At 40.3% G+C, this 27,258-nt stretch overlaps 1 protein-coding gene across 1 annotated transcript in view; it reads right to left on the bottom strand.

The window, feature by feature from the left end:
- Positions 1-4,210: 4,210 nt before the first annotated feature.
- CFAP58 (cilia and flagella associated protein 58) overlaps positions 4,211-27,258 on the bottom strand; it is a 114,497-nt gene continuing 91,449 nt past the window's right edge. Inside the window, exons 16-18 of the mRNA XM_032607596.1 lie at positions 10,948-11,067; positions 7,995-8,128; positions 4,211-4,322 (exon numbers count right to left, since the gene is read on the bottom strand). Coding sequence (XP_032463487.1) covers positions 4,211-4,322; positions 7,995-8,128; positions 10,948-11,067 — 366 coding nt within the window. The remainder of the gene's footprint in view (positions 4,323-7,994; positions 8,129-10,947; positions 11,068-27,258) is intronic.

Here is a 27,258-nt window from a genome sequence, read left to right as displayed (position 1 = left end):
AATTATATCTCAATTACATCTTTGATTTTTAAAAAACAAAATATATCTATATATACTTATTTTAAATGTCCAGAAAGATACACTCAAAATTATAAAACAGTAGTATTTCAAAGGTGATATACAAAATATTTAACAATTGGGAATTACAAGCACCAACCAGTCAGAAGAGATGGTGGGCATGAACAATTGGTACAGCGGATGAGACGTGCATTAGCCCAGGAAAACAATAGTTATCAATAGATGGGGGGATTATTGATGTCCTCTTTCTTTTTGCTTATTGGTATTTTCTAATTTTCTATCTGTAGTTCAAACAGGTACTTTAAAATAGGGAAAAAATCTATTTTTAATTATAAAAAAGAAAAATCGTACCCTGTTGACATCACATTTCATACTGTTATAAAATTCTAATGGATCTCAAAACCCTAATGGAACTTTTAAATAATAGATATGAGAAATGGTATACTAAAACAGCATTGAATTAGAAGTTAAAAATGGATAATGCCATAAAAATACTTCCTATCTACTACAAAGAAAATAGTAATATATATATATATATATATATTTTTTTTTTTTTTTTTTTTTTTTTTTTGGTACGCGGGCCTCTCACTGTTGTGACCTCTTCCGTTGCGGAGCACAGGCTCCGGATGCACAGGCTCAGTGGCCATGGCTCACGGGCCCAGCTGCTCCGTGGCATGTGGGATCTTCCCAGACCGGGGCACGAACCCGTGTCCCCTGCATCGGCAGGCGGACTCTCAACCACTGCGCCACCAGGGAAGCCCATGAGATATATATTTAAACTATTTTACTATTTTAAAATGCCCTCCCTTTGCTTCTATTACAACTATGTCTCCATACAACTGATTATGTTTAAGACAGAGAATATCTTTCCTCAAATTGTCTGGGCTCTGAAATGCCATTCTGCTCTAAAGTCATGATATAGTATTTTCTGATGGGTATCTTGGCCTAGGTCAAACTTCAGAATCTGGTTGAGCAAGCCGGGAAATCAAACAATAATTATCAACCCTGGATAAATTTTTATAGCAAAATTACAGCCCATGACAAGGAGAGTTGCTGCCATCTCCTCCTAGCATGACAACCTCCATCCCTACGGCTTATCACAGCAACAAACCTTTGCTCTGAGCAACTTCTTCAGATGTAAGCACAATAAAAACCTGGCCTAAGAGCAGTCGCTGAGAAGCTATGATCAGCAAATAATGCCCAGGGAGTCCCCTTTATCATGTGTCTATCAACAGAGAAACCATACCAGCTCCCCATCAGCCCAGTTGAGAGTCAATGGCTGGTTTAGCAACAGGACTCCTTTCTGAAACGCTCAAAACCCTGGGGTAAAACGATGCTACTGTATAATCTCCTAATGTTGCTTTACAATGCAGCTCAAATATGTGATTTTAAAAGCACCTTAAACCCACCGTGAGTTCACAGTTATCTTTAATGATCTGCAAATCTCAGTGTTTTTAATAGCTCATTTTTGTACTGTGGCTACAGTGGCAACACCTGCACCTAAATAGTTATTGCTTTTAATACCCTGGGCTGTCAGGATGTGCAGTAAATGAGAGGCAGCAGCAGTATCTTCCACCTTTTCTAAGCCTTAATCTACTCTTCCTCCGTTTGAACATAAGTGTATTGAGTTGATAGAGCTGCTGCGTCAGCTCCCAGAGCCTGTGCGATCTTGGCTCATGGGACCAAGATCAGAGGTCATCAGCAGAGGCTGACCACCCTTCTCCATTACATGGAGAGAAACAAGAAGAAAATGGTAGCTAGAGGCAGGCCACCAGGGTCTTTCCCTCTGGAAGCTCCAACTCCTGAAAGTGAAGGATCTGTCCCCAGGTCACAGTTATAAGAAAAATATACAGAAGTTTTCATGAGGTCTCCAATATGGCATTTCTGCAAGATACTAAACTATAAATTGCATTAGCAAATCTAGCTTCATCCAGACATTTTAATGTCACTCACCCGCTAAACGAGGATAAGAATCATCTTTATAGTTGATATAATAAAGTATTATGTAACAACTTTGATTCTCAAATTTCAAAACATAAGGTATCTCTTATGTAATAATAATAGCAGGTATTTATTGAACAATTACTATGGGCCTGACATTGTTCTAAGCTTACATACATTAACTCATTTAATCCTCAAAACAACTCAATTGTTATGATGAGCCAGGATTTGAACCTGGCATCTGTCTCCAGAGTCTTTGCCATACTGCAATAGATCAAGAATCACAGACCCCATTTCTCTAGAGAAGTGAACCTCTTACAAAGCCACCCAAGGGCACAGAAGGAAGTTGGCTATGACTATACTTCAAAATGTTCCTGAATGGATGGGAAACCCTCCAGTGCTGCACATGTCATAACTGTCTTGCCTCACCTTACCTGTAAAAGTCTTCTGTCTAAACAGAATGTGGTTGGCTCTGAGGGAATACAGCATCAGTGATTTTCAGAACTGGAAATGGCCCCATTGTGATTCTTCAGGTTTAAGGTTTTCTAAGCAAATTCTCTTGTGTATATAACCATTCTTATGCTCCCGCATGGTACACAAAGTGCTGATGATCACACCTCACCACAGGGTCACCAGCTACACTGGAGGTTGATTTCCATCTGCAGCTCTCGACTGTGATCATGTGAGAGAAGCAAGAGGATGACACTGCCTGACTCAGTTCCCCCAGCCCTTAACCACTTCTGCTTCCAACAGTCAGCAACCGCTGTCTCTTTGAGAGCTGGTTTGCCTACAGGGAAGACCAGAAAGACCCTTCCAGAGCAGTCCTTGGCCAGTGACTGGAAGCATGGGGGATATAAATATCCCAGTTCCCTCACCCTGATGGGGACAACTCTGAGATGTGATTACATTGTCTCCAGAGCTCCCTGAAAGGTCCAGCCAAAGTCTCCCACCATGGAACTTGACATTGAGTCTTAGGTTGGTCTCCTTCCCTTCCCTGTCCTACTTTCCCAACTCTTAGGATGTTTCCTGGGATCATTTCAGAATCAATCGCTTTCACGGCCATCATTGCATTGGGTCTGCTTCTGGCGGTGAACTGAGAGGGACAGCGGAATATGATTTTAGATCCCTCTAAACTCCCACCTCTCTGGATAATCTAAACAAACATCTTGGGGCCATTAAGTCTCCTGCTCCTCTCAATGGGAACCTCAGTTCTGCAGCACAAATGGAATGATCTACTTACTTATCCATAAGCTACTTACTCCTCAATTATTTTTAAAAAATTACAGAGGTCAAGTTATTGGGAGAGAGATGGCCAGAGTGTCCCACATAATATTACTGACTGAACACTTTAAACAAGGGAACTTTGAACTGATGCCCACATAACTGTGGCTTCAAGACAAAGAAAATACAACGGATTCAGCGGCTCAAAATGCTGGCCTGCAGCCTGGAAGGCAAACAGATCTCTGTCCCATGTAACTCTGTTCTCCAAGTGTGAGGTCTAGAAAGGATAGACCTTCAATGGATACCAGCCCAAACCCCTCACTTTACAGTCTTGGTTCCTCTGAATCACATCCTTGGGTTAAACATTTCTCACAGTAGTTTTAAACTTTAATTACGTACTCTACCAAAGCAAAGATCAAAATCTCTACAAAGGTTCTTTTTATTTTTTATGATGAAGCATTTATTAGTATGTCTCTTTGGAATAGATTTTCATACCCCAGGCCTGAAAAGAACTTCCACATAGAAATCACTCTCAGAACACTTTTTAAATACTCGAGAGCGTGTCCTTCTTTCTCATCTCATCAATGACTTGTTAATGAGGAATAATTATAATAGATTCTTATTAATAAGAATGCATTGCATTTCAAAAAAATTTTTTAAAAATATAAAACCTATGCACTGATGTCTATAATAGACATTAGGATCCAAACTTTCATCCGTACAGAGTATCTAGATGTGGTGCATTTCAAAATAAATCAATGTGGTAGTAACAAAAGATCTGCTTCATGGAATGGGTTGGCCTAATTGAACAGATATAATTACACTCTGTTAATATCCATGTGGACTATGTAGAATGTCATCACTCTTATATGTACATGACTATAATAGTTCTGCGTTTCTTTCCATCCTGGAATCTGAGGACTGATTTCCCTAAATGTCTGTGATCCAAGGGATTTCAAAGAGATTCCTCCAAAATGCTCCAGAGTGAATTTCATGAGCTGTTCAACTGGACCCAGCCAGCAGCTCGGAGTTAGGACTTCATCTTGGATGACTTGCTGAGGGGAAATCCACCCCCCGTTAAACGAGGGCCAGTTAGTTTGGCCATTGAGAAGGCATTCTCCATGCCTATTCTGTCCTTGTTCCTATAAGAGAGGAGGTGAAAGTTAACTTCCTTACCATCTTTTTCCTCTTCTATGTTTGATAGTTCTTAGGGTGAATTAGCCACTGAAAACTGCTTTGATCAAAGCTTCCAGTTTGAGACAAGGTGGTGGTTTAAATCTAATTAGGTGTTACTGATAACACACAGAATTAGGGAAAGACACAATTAAATGTGCTTTCCTAATGTTGCTCTAAATACGGACAGAAGGCATCATAATAGCTCAGACCCTGTGGACTGGAGGCTCCTGACTTGTAATCATCTTCCTATTTTATAAAGCATTTGTTTAAGTTCCAAAGATCAGTCAGAAGAATCTTTCTCTTGGCTCAATTATAATGACTAATTCATCATTTATCAACTTTTATAATCCAAAGTTTCAGTGGAAACATAAATATTTATCACACACACAAGGTATCTTCATCAAACTTGGACATTTATAAAATACAAATTTTCCTATAACTTTAGATGAGCAGCAGTTATTATTAGAAATAGTTTAAGATACGAGAAAAGCTGAGAAAGATAAATAAGATGGTATATTTGGCAATAGATAAAGGAAGTTCTAATCTAAAATCTACAATGTATCTTCTATGCAGATCTTCTTTAAATACCCACACATACCCATACACACACACACACACACACACACACACACACACACACACACATTCAGGTTTCCTGCAGAGGTATCTTAAATTTATAAAAATTACCTATTGAATAATTAGGGTCTTATGGAAAACATCTTTGGAGTCCCTTTTTAAAAATAAAAACTGAGCAAACTACTAAGACTAAAACCAATTAGATTTGGCTAATAGAAGTGATTTACTTCAGGGAAGAGAATTCTACCTTTTGCAAAAGAATCTGAATTGTACTGCAGACTCTAGACCAGCCTGGAGGTCCAGAGTAGGGGAGTCAAGGGCAGGTGGGTAGGGGTGCAGGTCAGGACTGGAGCATGATAAAAACAGGGTTTGAGAAAAGTGAAAAAAAAAAGGCAAAAAGGTAAAAATGATATGAGTTGCTATTTTATAAAGAGTATGTGTGAGGAGAATAGCCACAGAGATTATTCTAAATTATTCCATTTGAAAAGAACCTGCAGAAAATTTGTTAATCAATCCAGCTGTCCCTTAGCAGAACTGATTTCATTATTATAAAAGCTGTCCTCCATAAACAGGACAAAAGCTTTAGCCTTGAGTGGGTCCAGCAAAGAAGATTCCTTCAAGTACCCTGACAATTTGTCTACCTCCTGACTGTTGCTAGCTGCAGGCAGTGCCCCCCTCCCCCTGCCCCCTCTCGCCTTAAATAACCTAAAATTTCCTCTCTGAAGGAACTTAAGCTTAATGCTTCTGGCCTGATCTAAGTTGTCTAATGGGAATAATGTCTCCTTTATATGATCTTTTTAATGCATTTATAGACCATCTTAATGACTCCCTTCAGCCTTCTTCCTTCCAGTCTAAACCATCTCAGCACTTTTGTTCTTGCCTGGGCATATTTCCCTTCAGCTCCTTAATCTTTTTTTTTTCTTTTCCCTGTTCTCCCATGAACTCATAACTCTCTGTCTCCCTCCAGTTTATGGATCCCAACTAAATGGAACGACCAAATGATGCCCTAGCCAGGTCAGACTGGCCACAAGGAATGAGGATTCAAGGCAAAGGCAGAGTCTAGAGCAGTGCTATCTGATAGAACTTTCCATGATGGTGGAAAAGCTCTGTATCTGAGCTGCCCAATGCGGCATCCACTAGCCACACATGGCTACTAAGTAGGTGAAATGTGACTAGTGCAATTAAGGAACTAAATTTCTAATTTGACTGAATTGCAATTCACTTTAATTTAAATAGCCACCAAGTGGCATACTGCCCGGGGGCAGTGCAATTCTAGTGAATGGGCCATTGGGAGGGAATGAGCTATCAGAGGGGTGTCCCTCTGTCAGCATGCTCCCTGTGTCCAAAAAACTGTGTGTGCCTGGCCGGAGGATCAATAAGGTCAATGGAAGCTAGGCCAAATCCCAGGGCCAAGGCAGGTGAGTTAATTAGCTCTAGGAAGGCAATTAACTGTTTAGCCAAGCCAGCTGTTTATAACTGTTTCGATTGGACCACTGGTCTCCAAAATGGAGTGTGTGAACTCTACAAGATGAGTGGGATGACCTGTTGTCAAGTGGCAAGAAGATATTAGAGATTCAATATTTTATCTTTGAAAATTAAAAATCTTTCTTTACTAATAATTACTCACAAAGTGACAATAGTATTTGTGTGTACTTTATAAATTAAAATATATTGGAGGTTAAAAACTATTCCATTTAGTATTTTTTTAATTTTAAAAACTATATGCGTATATATTAGGGGGGCTGCAAGTTCAAAATTGTTTTACTGATAAGAGTGCACACTCAGAAAGTCTGAAGGCCACAGAGCTAGACAACTGCCTCACGTGGAAACTAGACATGACATTTGATAAGCACAACTTTGGTGCCCTAAAAGAAAACTAGTGTTTCTACTCCAACATCCATTCAATTCACATCATTAACATCGGTGGTTCTCAAACATCAGTGTGCATGGAATTCACCTAGAGAGCAATTAAACTGCAGGTTTTTGAGGCCCATCCAGAACCTGCTGAATCCAAATATCTGGAAATGGGGCCTAGGAACCTGCATGTTTAATAAATCTCACCAGTGATTCTGCATCAGACAGTTGCTAGACCCACACATTAAGCCAGACCCATCTAAATTAGCTATAGTTTTTAGCAATATTTTAGTCTACCAAGGAACTGGCATCTAAATGTGGAATGGGGGAATATTCTGATATACAAAAAGGATAGATTTTTACTGGCAAATGAATTCGCATCCAGCTACTTTAAGTAGCTGTTTGCCACTAATGGATTATTGGTGGATGCGTTCAAACCCTGTTTCACCATGTCCTTGAAACGCCCATGTGGATGAAATACCAAGCCTGACTATCAACTCACAATGTGAGCCTCTACAGAATGAACAAGATGATTTGGGCAATGCACACAGCCAAGGTTCAAACCTGCTGATTCATCTGGGCCCACTCACTCACCCCAGGATTAGGCAAACAATAACAAAGTGAAGAGAACATTTACTCTTCAACATGTACGCATCCTGAAACCCAAAATATTCACCTGATACCTGCATTATCATCTCCTAGAAGAGCGCTCATGCTGACACCCTACAGCAGATGCTGAAGTCAGGTACTAGACACAGAAATGGTTCAGAGACAGTTTATCTAAAACATAGGTGAAAATTCCTTGTGAACTGCTCATAATTACGGTGGTTTTAAGCATGAATATGCTTCAGCCCATACAAGGCTAATCGTGAACCTCCTCTGCAGACATAGTTATGGAATGATTATCTCCAAACCGTGAGAACTGTGTGGGGGAAAAAATCACACTAGGTTTCCTCTGCTCCACACAAGGTCCACCAGTGAGCTGATATTAATGAATCCCTGTTAGGGTCCTAAGGAGGGGTCTCAGTATCAAAGGAGACACCCGTCTTGCTCTAACACCAGCCCACTGAGGGACCTGTAGAAAGTAATTTGCTCACCCCTGACTTAGTTGACCCCAGTGAAGTCTGTGACTCTGTGACTGTCTTCAATTATTTTCTTATCAGCAGTTAAAAGGCACAACAGAACTAGAACATTTGACTAATTCTTACTTCTGAATGTATTCTTTACGTTTCTGAGCAAGGTATTTCTTCTTTAAGTTCAGCAGTTCATTGCTAAGTTTCTCGATCTCATACTTATATTCTTGGCTCTGTGATTCATACATATTCAGTTCTGAAGACAAAACCTAGCGTGACAAATAAAGCAGCGTTAACAGAAGATGCGCGGTGAGACAATATCCTTTTCTGAAAAATCTTTTTAATCTGCGGCCACTTACCTCAGTGAGGCTAGAGATACAAAACCATGCCCAGGTTTAACAATTAATCCGCACACTTCTACCAGTTCAAGGTCTGTATCTGGGTAAAAATCTGATGGAGGTCTGAAGACTCATAATCCAGTGGCAAACAATGGAACCTCATTCCCCTGCTTTAAAGGAGAACTATCAGGCACATGCAAACAGGCTCACGTATGAATGGTGTACTGTGGTTCAAGAATACTGTGAGTGGAAACAGAAAAACTCCCAGACGTACAGCATAAAATTGCTTTTAAAGCCTTTTTTAAATAAAGCATTCAGAAAAGTCATTGCAAGGGAGCGTGATTCATCTGAGGATTATTGTAAAAATTACTCAGAATCATCCTGCCCCCACCACCACTCAGTAGGTATTCAATTTATATGTTTTCCAAGGCTGTTGTTCTGCTGAATGTCAGTCACCTCTTTACTGTGCCCTTTGGGACTATTCACAGGCTCTCTCTTTATCCCAGCACTGGGACTTACCTCTAAGAAGCAGGGGGCTATGATATCTGCAGGGAGAGTGTACTGCATGCGAGGGGCTCTAATAGGAAGCCTAATTACCTGCCTCTTGCACTGTGTGTTCAGCACAGTGGTTTCAGGCTGGACAGGGAAAGAGGGAATTTACTCACCTAAACGGATGTGTAGAGCACACTAAAACAAGGGGTACCCCCAACAAAAACCAAGGGGAAAAAAAGGAGGCTACTGTCCTAAGGGGCATGCAATAGATTTGATTTGTTTTTCGTCTAGTTCTGCATTTTTAAAAAATTTGCATAAAAGGCAGATGTTTATCTTTTGAGTGTTCGTCTGCTTCTGAACTATTTCCTCTTAACTGCTGTGAAAAGGATTCTGACGATGTTATCATGAGCTAAAGAATACGCTTTTCATGTTGGAAGAAAAACTGTCTTCAGCCATAAAAAGAAACAAAATTGAGTTATTTGTAGTGAGGTGGATGGACCTAAAGTCTGTCATACAGAGTGAAGTAAGAGTCAGAAAGAGAAAAACAAATACCGTATGCTAACACATATATATGGAATCTAAAAAAAAAAAAGGTTCTGATGAACCTAGGGGCAGGACAGGAATAAAGACGCAGACGTAGAGAATGGACTTGAGGACACGGGAGGGGGAAGGTTAAGTTGGGATGAAGCGAGAGAGTAGCACTGACATATACACACTACCAAACGTAAAATAGATAGCTAGTGGGAAGCAGCCGCATAGCACAGGGAGATCAGCTCAGTGCTTTGTGACCACCTAGAGGGGTGGGAGGGAGACGCAAGAGGGAGGAGATATGGGGATATATGTATATGTATAGCTGATTCACATTGTTATACAGCAGAAATTAACACACCATTGTAAAGCAATTTTACTCCAATAAAGATGTTAAAAAAAAAAATAGTTAAACTCTTAGAAGCAAAGACCTTGTTTCCAAACAATGAATGTAGAATTTCCTAAAAGAGCCCAGATAATGAGGACAAACTGGTGGACAGGCCTGGTATTATCCACCCCTGAATCTTCCACCAGGGGTCACATGTCATTCAGAGCAAAAATCTGGATATCCTCAGATAAAGGCTTAAAGTAACAAAAGTCTGCTATGAACCACTGAATACAATCCAGCGCTAAGTATGCCTATCTGAGAGTAGTGTAAAGACATGTGCTTTTCTAATTTACACCCACCCCTGAGAAAATAAGTTTTTATTTTATTTGATATATTCAATTGTTTAAAGGGATGAAAATAATCAAAAGATTATGCCTCCTACAAATCTCAAATTATGTCTCAGGATACTCATGTAAAATGAATGCTTAACAGTGATAAGTTGAAAATTAATGCTGTCATTACGTTTCTGTTTCATCTGCCCTTTTTAAGTAAAAGGATGCAATTTTACAACATTGTATTTGTGAAAGGATTAGCAGCGTGGCGTCTATTTTACCCCAGGCAGAAAGGCAATGATTATTACCATCACTGCACAGAAAAGTGCCAGAATTCGGCTACCATGCGCTACATTCTGTGCATGTGTGTGTATAAGGCTTCCCTAACGTGCCAAGAATATCTAAGTACTTTTTAGGAGGTAAAGCTGAGGATATAGTGGGAACATGCAGTTTTTGAGAAAACTTTAAAAAGGCACATATAATACTAAAACATTCCATCTCCCCAGCTAATGTTCTTATGTCACTTAGAAGGGAACTTACACTAACAGAATCCTAAAATGATTTTACTTCCCTTTCATGGCTTCTTATTTCATAGATGGTCATGAAGCAAGGTTCCTGGGGACTGGGGAGTAGCCTGTGTTTTGTGTACATGTATTTCAGGTGGAATGAATAGTAAAAACCTGCTTTGACACAATGATCTGCTTCAGTGGGCAGTGGTGCTAAAATATTCCCTCTGTTCTTTCCCACCATCCGAATCCTCTAAATCATCTTGAGACAATCTATACAAACGTTGTCCCCCAAATTTCTATCCCATTGCCATCATCCTCTCCCCAGCTCTTTCTCCACTTGTTCATCTCCCTGTTTTGTGGGAGTCTATTAGCTTAGGAGCAGAGGGGTAGCTTTAAGGCTTGCCCTGTGCCTCCCAGGACTAGAACACTAAAAAAGCTGATACCAAAGGAGGACAGCATTTGGGAGACTGGCTCCTTGTACTGAGGCAGTAGACTTGTCCACGGGTATTCCCCAGAGTGTGTCTGTCCTTCAGCCAGGAAGGAGCAGAGGCTACCACTTACTTTAAGCTGCTTGGTCTTCTCCCGCAGCGTGTGGCGGTAGATCTGTAGCTGCTCTGCAGCCTCAGGCCCAGGCTGCCGGGCCAGGATATGCTTTAGTTCCACATACAGTTTCTCCTTTTCCTGGTGGAGAGTATAACCACAAGTGGAGATAAATAACCGCATCAAGACAAGGGAAGCGCCTTTAACAGCATGGTCAGGATGATTTGGGATCATGTTAAGGTCCTTCCCAGCTCCACACTGATTACATTCACACGTAGATTCATTCAATCAAGCATCAAGCCACATAGGGACCCGGCACTGCCCACCAGCAGGCCGGCAGCAGCCTTGCAACCCCCAGGTTGTGTGGCAAACCACATGGGAAGCCTACCCTGCCCTCCAGGGGACTTGCAACAACTGCATGAGGAATGGCCTCCCAGCCAGCCCAGCCAGGGGCCAGCTCCACCTACCAACATGCCCACAGTAGTCAGCCCTGCCACAACAGAAGGACACATGCAGTCCACAAAGGGGGTACCACTAGAGCATACAGCTCTGGTGACCAGAAGGGAGTGTGTTGCTGGGCCCTAAAGGATATCTCCTACATAAGGCAACTTCCCCAAGATTGGAAAATGTAACTGATGTACCTAACACATAGAAATGAACACAGAGAATTGGGCAAAATGAGGAGACAGAGTAATATATTACAAATGAAGGAACAAGACATAACCTCAGAAAAAGAACTAAAAGAAGTGGAGATAAGCAATCTATCCAACAAAGGGCTCAAGGTAATAATCATAAAGATGCTCACTGAACTTGGGAGAAGAATGTATGAACACAGTAAGAATTTCAACGAAGAGTTAGAGAATATAAAGAAGAACCAAACACAGCTAAAGAATACAATAACTGAAATTAACAATACACTAGAAGGAATCAACAGTAGATTAGATGGTACAGAGGAACTATAAACCAGAAGATAGAGTAGTGGAAATTACAAAGCTGAACAGAAAAAAGAATTTAAAAAAAAATAAGGATAGTTTAAGAGACCTCTGGTATAACATCAAGTGTAATAACATTTGCATTATAGGGATCCCAGAAGGAGAAGAGAGAGAGAAAGGGGCACAGAAAATATCTGAAGAAATAATAGCTGAAAACTTCCCTAACCTTGGAAAGATAAGACATCCAGGTCCAGGAAGCACAGAGAGTAGTCTCAAACAGAATCAACCCAAAGAAGACCATACCAAGACACACTGTAATTAAAATGGCAAAAATTAAAGATAAAGAGAGAATATTAAAAAAGCAAGAGAAAAGCAACTAGTTGCATACATGGGAATTCCCATAAGATTATCAGCTGGCTTTTCAGAAGAAACTTTGCAGGCCAGAAGGGAGTGACACAATATATTCAAAGCAATGAAAGGAAAAAACTTACAGCCCAAAATTCTCTACCCAGCAAGGTTATCATTTAGATTTGAAGGAGAGATAAAGAGTTTTACAGATAAGCAAACGCTAAAAGAGTTTAGCACCATTAAACGGGCTTTAAAAGAAATGTTAAAGGAATTTTTCTAGGTGAAAAAGAAAAGGATACAACTAGAAATATGAAAATTATGAAAGGAAAGATCTCACTGGTAAAGCTAAACATACAGTGAAGGTAGTAAGTCAACAATGTATAAAGCTAGAGGAAGGCTGTAAGCTAAAAGTAGTAAAATCATCTATATCACAATATATAGTTAAGAGATACACAAAACAAAATGATGTAAAATATGACATCAAAAACATTAACCGTGGTAGGTTGGGAATGAAAATGTAGGCTGATTAGAATGCATTCAAACTTAAGAGATCAGCAACTTAAAATAATCACATATATATATCACATATATATATATAAATATATAATAATAGATACACACAAAAAGCAAAAGGCATTCAACCGTAACACTACAGACAGTCATCAAATCACACGGGAAGAGAGCAAAAGAAAAAGAAAGGAACAAAAAACTTTGAAAAAGAAATCAACAAAATACCAATAATTAAATGTAAATGGACTAACTGCTCTAATCAAAAGACATAGAGTAGCTGAATGAATACAAAAACAAAACCCAAATGTACGCTGCCTACAAGAGACTCACTTCAGATTGAAAGACACACACAGACTGAAAGTTGGGGGAAAGAAAAGAAATAATAAAGATCAGAGAAGAAATAAATGAAATAGAGAAATAATAAAGAATCAGAGCAAGGACAGCCATCTGCTGGTTCACCTGTTGGTTGCCCCAGAGGGTATCCATGGGCAGTGTAATGGGAGTGTTGTCCAGCCATCATATGATGCTGTCAGATATGCCAGACAGATGTCGCTCAATGTCACAAGGCAGGCAGATGATAACCTTGCAGAAGGGACCACAGCGATAAGTTGCCATGGCAGTGCACTATGGTCAGCTTTTCCTGCTTATATTCTCTCACCCTGAAGTTTCCCTGTTATCTGGTTCTTTCATTCATGGTCACGTGTGGGGGGGCGTGGCAAGTGGTGTAACTGGAAGTGGAGATTGCATCAGCCAGAAATGCAGGAAGCGCATCACTGGAAGTGGAAACGTCATCAAAGCATAACAGGGCGGGGCTAGGGTTGGGGTTAACCTCACCAAAGGGAGTGAGCAGGGCCACCTTTGAAGAGAGAGAGAGAGAGAGAGGACCCAAATAAACAAAAAATCAGAAATGAAAGAAAAGTTACAACCAACACCACCAAAATACAAAGGATCATAAGAGATTACTACGAACAATTAGACGCCAGTAAAATGGACAACCTAGAAGAAATGGATAAATTCCTAGAAACCTACAATCTCCAAAACTGAATCATGACAGAAGAAATAGAAAATATGAACAGACCAATTAATGAAATTTAATTGGTAATAAAAAATATCTAACAAAGTCCAAGATCAGATGGCTTCACAGGTGAATTCTACCAAACATTTAAAGAAAAGTTGATACTTATTACTATCAAGCTGCTCCAAAAATCTGTGGAAGAAGGAACATTTTTTTTAATTTTTAAATTTTATTTATGTTTTTATACAGCAGGTTCTTATTAGTCATCAATTTTATACACATCAGTGTATACATGTCAATCCCAATCGCCCAACTCAGCACACAACCATCCCCACCCCCCTGTGGCTTTCCCCCCTTGGTGTCCATACGTTTGTTCTCTACATCTGTGTCTCAACTTCTGCCCTGCAAACCGGTTCATCTGTACCGTTTTTCAAGGTTCCACGTATACGTGTTAATATACGATATTTGTTTTTCTCCTTCTGACTTACTTCACTCTGTATGACAGTCTCTAGATCCATCCACGTCTCTACAAATGACCCAATTTTGTTCCTTTTAATGGCTGAGTAATACTCCATTGTATATATGAACCATATTTTCTTTATCCATTCATCTGTCAATGGACATTTAGGTGGCTTCTATGACCTGGCTATTGTAAATAGTGCTGCAATGAAAATTGGGGTGCATGTGTCGTTTTGAATTATGGTCTTTGCTGGGTATATGCCCAGTAGTGGGATTGCTGGATAATATCGTAATTCTATTTTTAGTTTTCTAAGGAACCGCCATACTGTTCTCCATAGTGGCTGTATCAATTTACATTCCCACCAACAGTGCAAGAGGATTCCCTTTTCTCCACACCATCTCCAGCATTTGTTGTTTGTACATTTTCTGATGATGCCCATTTTAACTGGTATGAGGTGATACATCATTGTAGTTTTGATTTGCATTTCTCTAATAATTAGTGATGTTGAGCAGCTTTTCACATGCTTCTCGGCCACCTGTATGTCTTCTTTGGAGAAATGTCTATTTAGGTCTTCTGCCCATTTTTGGATTGGGTTGTTTGTTTCTTGAATATTGAGCTGCATGAGCTGTTTATATATTTTGGAGGTTAATACTTTGTCCGTTGATTCGTTTGCAAATATTTTCTCCCATTCTGAGGGTTATCTTTTCGTCTTGTTTATAGCTTCCTTTGCTGTGCAAAAGCTTTTAAGTTTCATTAGGTCCCATTTGTTTATTTTTGTTTTTATTTCCATTACTCCAGGAGGTGGATCAAAAAAGATCTTGCTGTAATTTACATCAAAGAGTGTTCTTCCTATGCTTTCCTCAAAGAGTTTTATAAACTCTGGTCTTACATTTAGGTCTCTAATCCATTTTGAGTTTATTTTTGTGTATGGTGTTGGGGAGTGTTCTAATTTCATTCTTTTACATGCAGCTGTCCAGTTTTCCCACCACCACTTATTGAAGAGACTGTCTTTGCTCCATTGCATAACCTTGCCTCCTTTGTCATAGATTAGTTGATCATAGGTGTGTGGGTTTATCTCTAGGCTTTCTATCTTGCTCCATGGATCTATGATTCTGTTTTTGTGCCAGTACCATATTGTCTTGATTATTGTAGCACTGTAGTATAGTCTGAAGTCATGGAGTCTGATTCCTCCAGCTCCTTTTTTTTCCCCTCAAGACTGCTTTGGCTATTCGGGGTCTTTTGTGTCTCCATACAAATTTTAAGATTTTTTGTTCTAGTTCTGTAAAAAATGCCATAGGTAATTTGATAGGGATTGCATTGAATCTGTAGATTGCTTTGGGTAGTATACTCATTTTCACAATATTGATTTTTCCAATCCAAGAACATGGTATATCTCTCCATCTGTTTGTATCATCTTTAATTTCTTTCATCAGTGTCTTATAGTTTTCTGTATACAGGTCTTTTGTCCCCTTAGGTAGGTTTATTTCTAGGTATTTTATTCTTTTTGTTGCAATGGTAAGTGGAAGTGTTTGCTTAATTTCTCTTTCAGATTTTTCATCATTAGTGTATAGGAATGCAAGAGATTTCTGTGCATTAATTTTGTATCCTGCAACTTTACCAAATTCATTGCTTAGCTCTAGTAGTTTTCTGGTAGCATTTTTAGGATTCTCTATGTATAGTATCATGTCATCTGCAAACAGTGACAGTTTTACTTCTTCTTTGCCAATTTCTATTCCTTCTATTTCTTTTTCTTCTCTGATTGCCGTGGCTAGGACTTCCAAAACTATGTTGAATAATAGTGGTGAGAGTGGACATCCTTGTCTTTCCTGATCTTAGAGGAAATGCTTTCAGTTTTTCACCACTGAGAATGATGTTTGCTGTGGGTTTGTCATATATGGCCTTTATTATGTTGAGGTAGGTTCTCTCTACGCCCACTTCCTGCATAATTTTTATCATAAATGTGTGTTGGATTTTGTCAAAAGCTTTTTCTGCATCTATTGAGATGATCATATGGTTTTTATTCTTCAATTTGTTAATATTGTGTATCACATTGATCGATTTGCATATATTGAAGTATCCTTGCATCCCTGGGATAAATCCCACCTGATCATGGTGTATGATCCTTTTAATATGTTGCTGGATTCTCTTTGCTAGTATTTTTTAGAGGATTTTTGCATCTATATTCATCAGTGATATTGGTCTGTAATTTTCTTTTTTGTAGTATCTTTGACTGGTTTTGGTATCAGGGTGGTGGTGGCCTCGTAGAATGAGTTTGGGAGTGTTCCTTCCTCTGCAATGTTTTGGAAGAGTTTGAGAAGGATGGGTGTTAGCTCTTCTCTAAATGTTTGATAGAATTCACCTGTGAAGCCATCTGGTCCTGGACTTTTGTTTGTTGCAAGATTTTTAATCACAGTTTCAATTTCATTACTTGTGATTGGCCTGTTCATATTTTCTATTTCTTCCTGGTTCAGTCTTGGAAGGTTATACCTCTCTAAGAATTTGTTCATTTCTTTCAGGTTGTCCATTTTATTGGCATAGAGTTGCTTTAGTAGTCTCTTACGATGCTTTGTATTCTGCAGTGTCTGTTGTAACTTCTCCTTTTTCATTTCTAATTTTATTGATTTGAGTCCCCTCCCTCTTTTTCGTGATGAGTCTGGTTGGTGGTTTATCAATTTTGTTTATCTTTTTTAGTTTTATTGATCTTTGTTTCTATTTCATTTATTTCTGCTCTGATCTTTATGATTTCTTTCCTTCCACTAACTTTGGGTTTTGTTTGTCCTTCTTTCTCTAGTTCCTTTAGGTGTAAGGTTAGATTGTTGGAGATTTTTTTTGTTTCTTGAGGTAGGCTTGTATAGCTGTAAACTTCCCTCTTAGAACTGCTCTTGCTGCATCCCATACATTTTGGATCGTGGCCTTTTCATTGTCATTTGTCTCTAGGTATTTTTTGATTTCCTCTTTGATTTCTTCAGCGATCTCTCGGTTATTTAGTAACATATTGTTTAGCCTCCATGTGTTAGTGTTTTCTACATTTTTTTTCCTTGTAATTCATTTGTAATCTCATAGTGTTGTGGTCAGAAAAGATGCTTGATATGGTATCAATTTTCTTAAATTTACTGAGTCTTGATTTGTGACCCAAGATGTGACCCATCTGGAGAGTGTTCCGTGCACACTTGAGAAGAAAGTGTAATCTGCTCTTTTGGATGGAATGTACTATAAATATCAATTAAATGTATCTGGTCTGTTCTGTCTTTTAAAGCTTGGGCTTCTTTATTAATTTTCTGTTTGGATGATCTGTCCATTGGTGTAAGTGAGGTGTTAAAGTCCCCCAGTATTACTCTGTTACTGTGGATTTCCTCTTTTATAGCTGTTAGCAGTTTCCTTATGTAATGAGGTGCTCCTATGTTGGGTGCATATATATTTATAATTGTTATATCTTCTTCTTGGATTGATCCCTTGATCATTATGTAGTGTCCTTCCTTGTCTCTTGTAACATTCTTTATTTTAAAGTCTATTTTATCTGATAAGAGTATTGCTACTCCAGCTATCTTTTGATTTCCATTTGCATGGAATATCTTTTTCCATCCCCTCACTTTCAGTCTGAATGTGTCCCTAGGTCTGAAGTGGGTCTCTTGTAGACAGCATACATGTGGGTCTTGTTTTTGTGTCCATTCAGCAAGCCTGTGTCTTTTGGTTGGAGCATTTAATCCATTCACATTTAAGGTAATTATCGATAAGTATGTTTCTATTCCCATTTTCTTAATTGTTTTGGGTTTGTTTTTGTAGGTCCTTGTCTTCTCTTGTGTTTCCCACTCAGAGAAATTCCTTTAGGATTTGTTGTAGAGCTGGTTTGATGGTGCTGAATTCTCTTAGCTTTTGCTTGTCTGTAAAGCTTTTGATTTCTCCATCGAGTCTGAATGAGATCCTTGCTGGGTAGAGTAATCTTGGTTGTAGGTTCTTCCCTTTCATCACTTTAAGTATATCATGTCACTCCCTTCTGGCTTGTAGAGTTTCTGCTGAGAAATCAGCTGTTAACCTTATGGGAGTTCCCTTGTATGTTATTTTTCGTTTTTCCCTTGCTGCTTTCCATAATTTTTCTTTGTCTTTAATTTTTGCCAATTTGATTACTGTGTGTCTCTGTGTGCTTCTCCTTGGGTTTATCCTGTATGGAACTCTCTGAGCTTCCTGGACTTGGGCGGCTATTTCCTTTCCCATGTTAGGGAAGTTTTCAACAATAATCTTTTCAAATATTTTCTCTGGTCCTTGCTCTCTCTCTTCCCCTTCTGGAACCCCTATAATGCGAATGTTGTTGCGTTTAATGTTGTCCCAGAGGTCTCTTAGGCTGTCTTCATTTCTTTTCATTCCTTTTTCTTCACTCTGTTCCACTGAAGTGAATTCCAGCATTCTGTCTTTCAGGTCACTTATCTGTTTTTCTGCCTCAGTTATTCTACTATTGATTCCTTCTACTGTAGTTTTCATTTCAGTTATTGTATTGTTCATCTCTGTTTGCTTGTTCTTTAATTCTTCTAGGTATTTTTTAAACATTTCTTGCATCTTCTCGATCTTTGCCTCCATTCTTTTTCCAGGGTCCTGGATCATCTTCACTATCATTATTCTGAATTCTTTTTCTGGAAGGTTGCCTATCTCCACTTCATTTAGCTGTTTTTCTGGGGTTTTACCTTGTTCCTTCATCTGGTACACAGCCCTCTGCCTTTTCATCTTGTCTGTCTTTCTGTTAATGTGGTTTTTGTTCCACAGGCTGCAGGACTGTAGTTCTTCTTGTTTCTGCTGTCTGCCCTCTGGTGGATAAGGCTATCTAAGAGGCTTGTTTAAGTTTCCTGATGGGAGGGACTGGTGGTAGGTAGAGCTGGCTGTTGCTCTGGTGGGCAGAACTCAGTAAAACTTTAATCTGCTTGACTGTTGATGGGTGGGGCTGGGTTCCCTCCCTGTTGGTTGTTTGGCCTGAGACAACCCAACACTGGAGCCCACCTGGGCTCTTTGGTGGGGTTAATGACAGACTCTGGGAGGGCTCACGCCAAGGAGTACCTCCCAGAACTTCTGTTGCCAGTGTCCTTGTCCCCATGGTGAGCCACAGCCACCCCCTGTCTCTGCAGGAAATCCTCCAACACTAGCAGGTAGGTCTGGTTCAGTCTCCCCTGGGGTCACTGCTCCTTCCCCTGGGTCCTGATGCACACACTACTTTGTGTGTGCCCTCCAAGAGTAGAGTCTCTGTTTTCCCCAATCCTGTTGAAGTTCTGCAATCAATTCCCACTAGGCTTCAAAGTCTGACTCTTTAGGAATTCCTCCTCCCACTGCCGGACCCCCACGTTGGGAAGCGTGACATGGGGCTCAGCACCTTCACTCCAGTGGGTGGACTTCTGTGGTATAAGTGTTCTCCAGTCTGTGAGTCACCCACCCAGCAGTTATGGGATTTGATTTTACTGTGATTGTGCCCCTCCTACCATCTCATTGTGGCTTCTACTTTGTCTTTGGATGTGGGGTATCTTTTTTGGTGAGTTCCAGTGTCTTCCTGTGGATGACTGTCCAGCAGTTAGTTGTTATTCTGGTGTTATTGGAAGAGGGAGTGAGAGCACGTCCTTCTACTACACCATCTTGGTTCCTCAAGGAAGGAACACTTCTGAACTCATTCTACAAGGCCAGCATCACCTTGATACCATGATCAAGTGGGATTTATCCCAGGGATACAAAGATGGTTCATTACGCACAAATCAATCGATGTGATACACCACATTAACAAATTGTAGAATAAAAATCATATGATCTTTTCAATAATGCAGAAAAAGCTTTTGACATTCAACATCTGTTTATTACAAAAACCTCAACAAAGTGAATATGGTGGGAATATACCTCAACATCATAAAGGCCATAAGTGACAAACCCAAAGCAAACTTGATTAAAAGCTGAAAGCATTTCCTCTAAGATCAGAAACAAGACAAGGATGTCCACTCTTGCCACTTTTATTCATCATAGTATTGGAAATCCTAGCTACAGCAATTAGACAAGAAAAAGAAGTAAAAGAAATCCAAATTGGAAAGGAAGAAGTAAAACTTGACTGTTTGCAGATGACATGATACTACATATATAGAAAACCCTTAAGATGCTACCAAAAAACTATTAGAACTAATAAAGAAATTCAGTAAAGTTGTAGGGTACAAAATTAATATACAGAAATATGCTGCATGTCTATACACTAATAACAAACTATCAGAAAGAGAAATTAAGGAAACAATCCCATTTAGAATGGCATCAAGAAGAATAAAATACCTAGGAATAAGTCTAACCAAAGAGGTTAAAGACTTATACTCTGAAAACTATACGACACTGATGAAAGAAAATGAAGGTGGCACAAACAAATGGAAGGATATATCATACTCATAGATTGAAAGAATTAATATTGTTAAAATGACCATACTTCCCCAGGCAATCAACAGATTCAATGCAATCTCTATCAAAATACCAAAGGCATTCTTCACAGAACTAGAACAAATAATTTTAAATATTTGTATGGAAACACAAAAGACCCCCAACAGCTAAAACAATCTTGAGAAAGAAGAACAAAGCTGGAGGTATTATGCTCCCTGATTTCAAACTATGCTGCAAAACTGCAGTAATTCAAACAATATGGTATTGGCACAAAAACAGACACATAAATCAATGGAACAGAATTGTGATCCCAGATATAAACCCATGTTTATATGGTCAATTAATCTATGACAAAGGAGGCAAAAATATACAATGGGGAAAAGACAACCTCTTCAATAAATAGTGTGGGGAAAAGTGGACAGGCACATGCAAAAGAATCAAACTAAACTCATTTATCGGACTTCCCTGGTGGTGCAGTGGTTGAGAATCCGTCTGCCAACGCAGGGGACACAGGTTTGAGCCCCAGTCCAGGAGGGTCCCACATGCTGCGGAGCAACTAAGCCCATGTGCCGCAACTACTGAGCCTGCACTCTATAGCCCACGAGCCACAACTACTGAAGCCCATGCACCTAGAGCCCATGCTGCACAACAAGAGAAGCCACCGCAATGAGAAGCCCATGCACTGCAATGAAGAGTAGCCACTGCTCACCACAACTAGAGAAAGCCCACACGCAGCAACGAAGACCCAATGCAGCCAAAAATAAATAAATTTAAAATATTAAAAAATAAGAACATAGAAAAAATAAATTGTATGCTTACCCACATAAAAAATAAATTAAAAATAAATGATTTTTTTAAAAAGTTGAAAAAAAAAAACAACTAATTTATCACACCATATACAAAAGTAAACTAAAATGGATTAAAGACTTAAGTGCAAGGCCTGAAGCCATAAAAACTCCTAGAAGAAAACATAGGCAGTAAACTCTTTGACATCAGTCTTTACAATATCTTTTTGGATCTGTTTCCTCAGGCAAGGGCTACAAAACCAAAACAAAAAAACAAATAGAACATGTATAAAACTAAAAAGCTTTTGCACAGAGAAGGAAACTATCAACAAAATGAAAAGGCAACCTACTCAATGGGAGAATATATTTGCAAACAATATAATCAGCAAGGGGTTCATATCCAAAATATACAAAGAACTCATACAACTCAAATCAAAAAAAACCCCAAACAACTCTATTAAAAAGCAGAAGACCTGAATAGGCATTTTTCCAAACGTTTTCCAGACGGCCAACAGACATATGATAAGATGCTCAACATAACAAATCATCAGGGAAATGCAAATCAAAACCACAATGAGATACCACCTCACACTTATCAGAATGGTTAACATCAAAAAAGACTATAAAAAGTGTTGGCGAGTTTGTGGAGAAAAGGGAGTACTTGTGTACTGTAGTGGGACTGTAAATTGCTGTGGCCAATTTGTAAGTTGGAAAGGAGTGTGGAGGTTCCTCAAAAAATTAAAAATAGAACTACCATATGATCCAAGAATTTCACTTACAGGTTTTTGCCTGAAGAAAACAAAAACACTAATTCAAAAAGATATATGCACACCAATGTTCATTGCTGCATTATTTATAATAGCCAAGATATGGAAGCAACCTAAGTGTCCATTGATAGACGATGGATAAAGAATATGTAGTATATGTATACAAAGTGATATTACTCAGCCATAAAAAATTGAAATCTTGCAATATGCAAAAACATGGATGGATCTAGACGGTATTATGCTTTGTGAAATAAGCCAGATAGAGAAAGACAAATACCGTATGATCTCACTTAAATGTAGAATCTAAAAAACAAAATAAAACAGACTCAGGTACAAAGAACAAATAGGTGCTTGCCAGAGGGGAGGTGGGTAGGGGGAGGAAGAAATAGCTGAAGGGGATTAAGAGGTATGAACCACCAGTTATAAAATAAATAAGCCATGGGGATATAACATACAGCATAAGGAAAATGGTCAATAATATTGTAATAACTTTGTGTGGGGACAGATGATTACTAGACTTAGTGTTGTGATCATTTCATAATATATGTAAATGTCAAATCACTATGTAGTACACCTGAAACTAACACAATATTCTACATCAATCATATTTCAACTTTAAAAAGTTGTGATATCCCAACCCTGATCAAGGGCCCAGGATGTGCTAGCATTTGGATACAAATAATAAGACAAATGAGGAAGAGACAGTCCCTCTCTTCCTAAACTTATGTCAGATGACTGAGAGACAAGGATGGTGACAGAAGATTTCTACAAAGTGTTGTGGCCAGTAAAAGCAGGGAGTGACTAACTGTTTGGAGGAGTTGGGGGAGAGTTCACAAAAATGTCACTTAAACTGTCCCTTGAAGAATGAGTAGGAGTTTTCCCCAAGCAGAGAGAGAAAAGAAGAGCTTTTTAGGCCAAGGTTCAGTGATGAGAACAGGAGAGAGGTGAGTCCAGCTCAGCAGGTACATACACTAGGCAGGTACACGGAGAGAAAATGCTGGGTGCGTAGGTTGGCACATGCGATGTGGTTTAGGACCACATCCTTTAAGCAACTGGGAGCCAAGGATGAGCCATGCCTGGGTTTGTCTTCAGAGGAATAACTCCAGCAGGAAAGCAGAGAACAGAATGAGGGGACTGCTCAGGGGACCAGTACAAGCAGAAGATGAAGAAAGCTGGACCCAAGGCCGCTAGAATGGAAAGTAGGTAGATGTGAAGACATTTCTGAGGCAGAATCAGGGAGATTTGGTAAATGACCAGACAAGGGAGGAAGGAAGGAACAGGAGCCCAGAGGACTTCAAGGTTGTTACTGTGGACACCTCGGGGGGTGGAGGTGTTGGCATTGGAGGCAGACAGGCTAGGAGAGGGGAGGATATAGGGAGAGGGGAAGGGAACTGTTACTACATTCTCTGCTGATGATCAGTGGGTTCCTGAAATGTTAAGCTTGAGGCCCTGTGGGACTATCTAGAAGAGAAGTTGAAAATAAGGTCTCAGACTTGAGAATTGAGGAGAATGTTGGAACTAGAGGTAGATCACATCCAGAGCCATGGGAGTGGATCTGTCTACTGGGATGGCTTACAGGGAGGGCCAAGGCAACCCGATTTTTGAGAAAACTAGCATATAAGGGGTAGGTAAGTATGAGAGACCCAGAGAAAGAGAATGAAGGAGAATAATTTACCCCAAACCAAGAAAAGGCAGACGTTTAAAAAGGAAGGAAAGATTTGAATCATCAGTGACATCAAAGGGGTTAAAGAGAAGAAACAGGAGAAGGACTGAAAACAGCCTCTGGGGTGGGCTGTGAGGACAAAGCAACCTTGGTCAGAAAGGCTGGAGTAACGTGTGGGGGTAAAGGTCACAGAGACTGAAGAACAAGTCAGAAGTAAAAAAGAAGTGAGTCTTTAAAGAAACATGGCATGAGAAGAACTGAGATCTGGAACTGATTTGAGGGAGTAGGTAAAAATTCAGGAAACCTAAGATATACAAATTTGTAGAACTAAAAGAAAGGACTTCCTAGGATCCCAAAGCAAATCATAATTCTATGACTTATTTAAACCAATAAGCAATACAGAATTCCCATTTCTACCCTGAAGTTTAATTGCTTGTAATGTATTTTCAGATCCTTGAACTAAAGATACTACACATGAGCCAAGATTTATTTCTAAGGCATCTCAATTCTGGATTCCCATTTCTCTGAACTGCAGTCACCTGAACAAGCACTGATAAAGACTAGCGTGTCGGGCTTCCCTGGTGGCACAGTGGTTAAGAATTTGCCTGCCAGTACAGGGGACATGGGTTTTGAGCCCTGGTCTGGGAAGATCCCACATGCCGCGGAGCAACTAAGCCTGTGAGCCACAACTACTGAGCCTGCACTCTAGAGCCCATGAGCCACAACTACTGAGCCCGTGTGCCACAACTACTGAAGCCCATGTGCCTAGAGCCCATGCTCCGCAACAAGAGATGCCACCGCAATGAGAAGCCCGTGCACTGCGATGAAGAGCAGCCCCCGCTTGCCACAACTAGAGAAAGCCCATGCGCAGCAAAGACCCAACACAGTCAAAAATAAATAAAATAAATGTATAAAAATAAAAAACAGGGCTTCCCTGGTGGCACAGTGGTTGGGAGTCCGCCTGCCGATGCAGGGGACACGGGTTCGTGCCCCGGTCCGGGAGGATCCCACATGCCGCGGAGCGGCTGGACCCGTGGGCCATGGCCGCTGGGCCTGCGCGTCCGGGGCCTGTGCTCCGCAACGGGAGAGGCCACAACAGTGAGAGGCCCGCGTACCGCAAAAAAAATAAATAAATAAATAACAAAAAAGACTAGTGTGTCTACTCATTTGTCTCTGTACTTTTACATTTACTTCCTTAAGGTAATTAATTATGTTTAAGGAAAAATATATAAGTAAATGCCCTCTCATTAAATAAACATCTAATCAACTGGAAACTAATTTTTTCCTAGAGTTAACTAATCTTACCATTGTCATCAAATAATCTGTTTTTGCCAGAGAACATAAATGTCATCTAAAAAGTAGGTAAAAGAAAATTCATTAACCACTCATTGTTACCATTTGTTTTAGTTTTCCCTAGTCGAATTACAGAAAATTTATAACAAATAACATGGCTCTACTTTCAAAAGAGTGTATGCAAATTAAAAATTAGTCAGATGGGATAAGCTTCTGGAGAAACAAATATCAAGATAATACTCACGAGAGGACCTTCAAGATGGCGGAGGAGTAAGACATGGAGATCACCTTCCTCCCCACAAATACATCAAAAATACATCTACATGTGGAACAACTCCTACAGAACACCAACTGAACACTGGCAGAAGACCTCAGACTTCCCAAAAGGCAAGAAACTCCCCACATACCTGGGTAGGGCAAAAGAAAAAAGGAAAAACAGAGACAAAAGAATAGGGACAGGACCTGCACCTCTGGGAGGGAGCTGTGAAGGAGGAAAAGTTTCCACACACTAGGAAGCCCCTTCACTGGCAGAGATGGGGGGTAGCGGGGGTAGGGGTGGGGCAAAGCTATGGAGTGATGGAGGAGAGCGCAACAACAGGGGAGCAGAGGGCAAAGCAGAGACATTCCCACACAGAGGATCGGTGCCGACCAGCACTCATCAGCCTGAGAGGCTTGTCTGTTCACCCGCCGGGGTGGGTGGGGGCTGGGAGCTGAGGCTCGGGCTTCAGAGGTCATATCCCAGGGAGAGGACTGGGGTTGGCTCCGTGAACACAGCCTGAAGGGGGCTAGTGTGCCACAGCTAGCTGGGAGGGAGTCTGGGAAAAAGTCTGGACCTGCCTAAGAGGCAAGAGACCACTGTTTCAGAGTGCATAAGGAGAGGGAATTCAGAGCACTGCCTAAACAAGCTACAGAGACGGGCATGAGCCACAGCTATCAGTGTGGACGCCAGAGACGGGCACGAAACGCTAAGGCTGCTGCTGCAGCCACCAGCAAGCCTGTGTGCAAGCACAGGTCACTATCCACACCTCCCCTCCTGGGAGCCTGTGCAGCCCACCACTGCCAGGGTCCCGTGATCCAGGAGCAACTTCCACGGGAGAACACATAGCGCATATCAGGCTGGTGCAACGTCATGCCAGCCTCTGCCGCCGCAAGCTCGCCCCGCATACCATACCCCCTCCCTCCCCCCAGCCTGAGTGAGCCAGAACCCCATAAGCAGCTGCTCCTTTAACCCCCTCCTCTCTGAGTAAAGAACAGACGCCAGAGGGCGACCTACACAGAGGAGGGGCCAAAACCAAAGCTGAATCCCCAGGAGCTGTGCAAACAAGGAAGAGAAAGGGAAATCTCTCCCAGCAGCCTCAGGAGCAGCAGATTAAATATCCACAATCAACTTGATGTACCCTGCGTCTGTGGAATACCTGAATAGACAACGAGTCATCCCAAAACTGAGGTGGTGGACTTTGGGAGCAACTTGTAGACTTGGGGTTTGCTTTCTGTGTCTAATTTGTTTCTAGTTTTATGTTTATCTTAGTTTAGTATTTAGTATTTAGTATTTAGAGATTATCATTGGTAGGTTTGTTTACTGATTTGGTTGCTCTCTTCCTTTTATATATATATATAAAATATGCTTATATATATATACTTTTTCCTTTTTCTTATTTTGTGATTGTGTGTATGTTTCTTTCTGATTTTGTCTGTATATGTTTGTTTTTACCATTTGTCCTAGGGTTCTGTCTGTCCATTGTTTTTAGTATAGTTTTTAGCTCTTGTTATCATTGGTAGATGTGTTTATTGGTTTGGTTGCTCCTTTTATTTTATTAGTTTTTTATTTTCATAATATATATATATTTTTAATAACTTTATTTTATTTTTTTCTTTCTTTCTTTCTTTTTTTTCTTTTCTCCCTTTTCTTCTCAGCCATGTAGCTGACAGGGTCTTGGTGCTCCAGCTGATGTCAGGCCTGAGCCTCTGAGGTGGGAGAGCTGAGTTCAGGACATTGGTCCACCAGAGACCTCCCGGTCCCTCATAATTACAGTCAACAAGAGCTCTCCCAGAGACTTCCGTCTCAACGCTAAGACCCAGCTCCACTCAACAACCAGCAAGCTCCAGTGCTTGACACTCCATGCTAAACTAGCAAGACAGGAAAACAACCCCACCCATTACCAGACAGGCTGCCTAAAA

This window comes from Phocoena sinus, chromosome 16, assembly GCF_008692025.1.
Source record: "Phocoena sinus isolate mPhoSin1 chromosome 16, mPhoSin1.pri, whole genome shotgun sequence".
In the NCBI taxonomy this organism is placed as follows: Eukaryota; Metazoa; Chordata; class Mammalia; order Artiodactyla; family Phocoenidae; genus Phocoena; species Phocoena sinus.
Note: the sequence above shows the minus strand (reverse complement) of the source record. Positions and strands in the feature narration are given on the sequence as shown.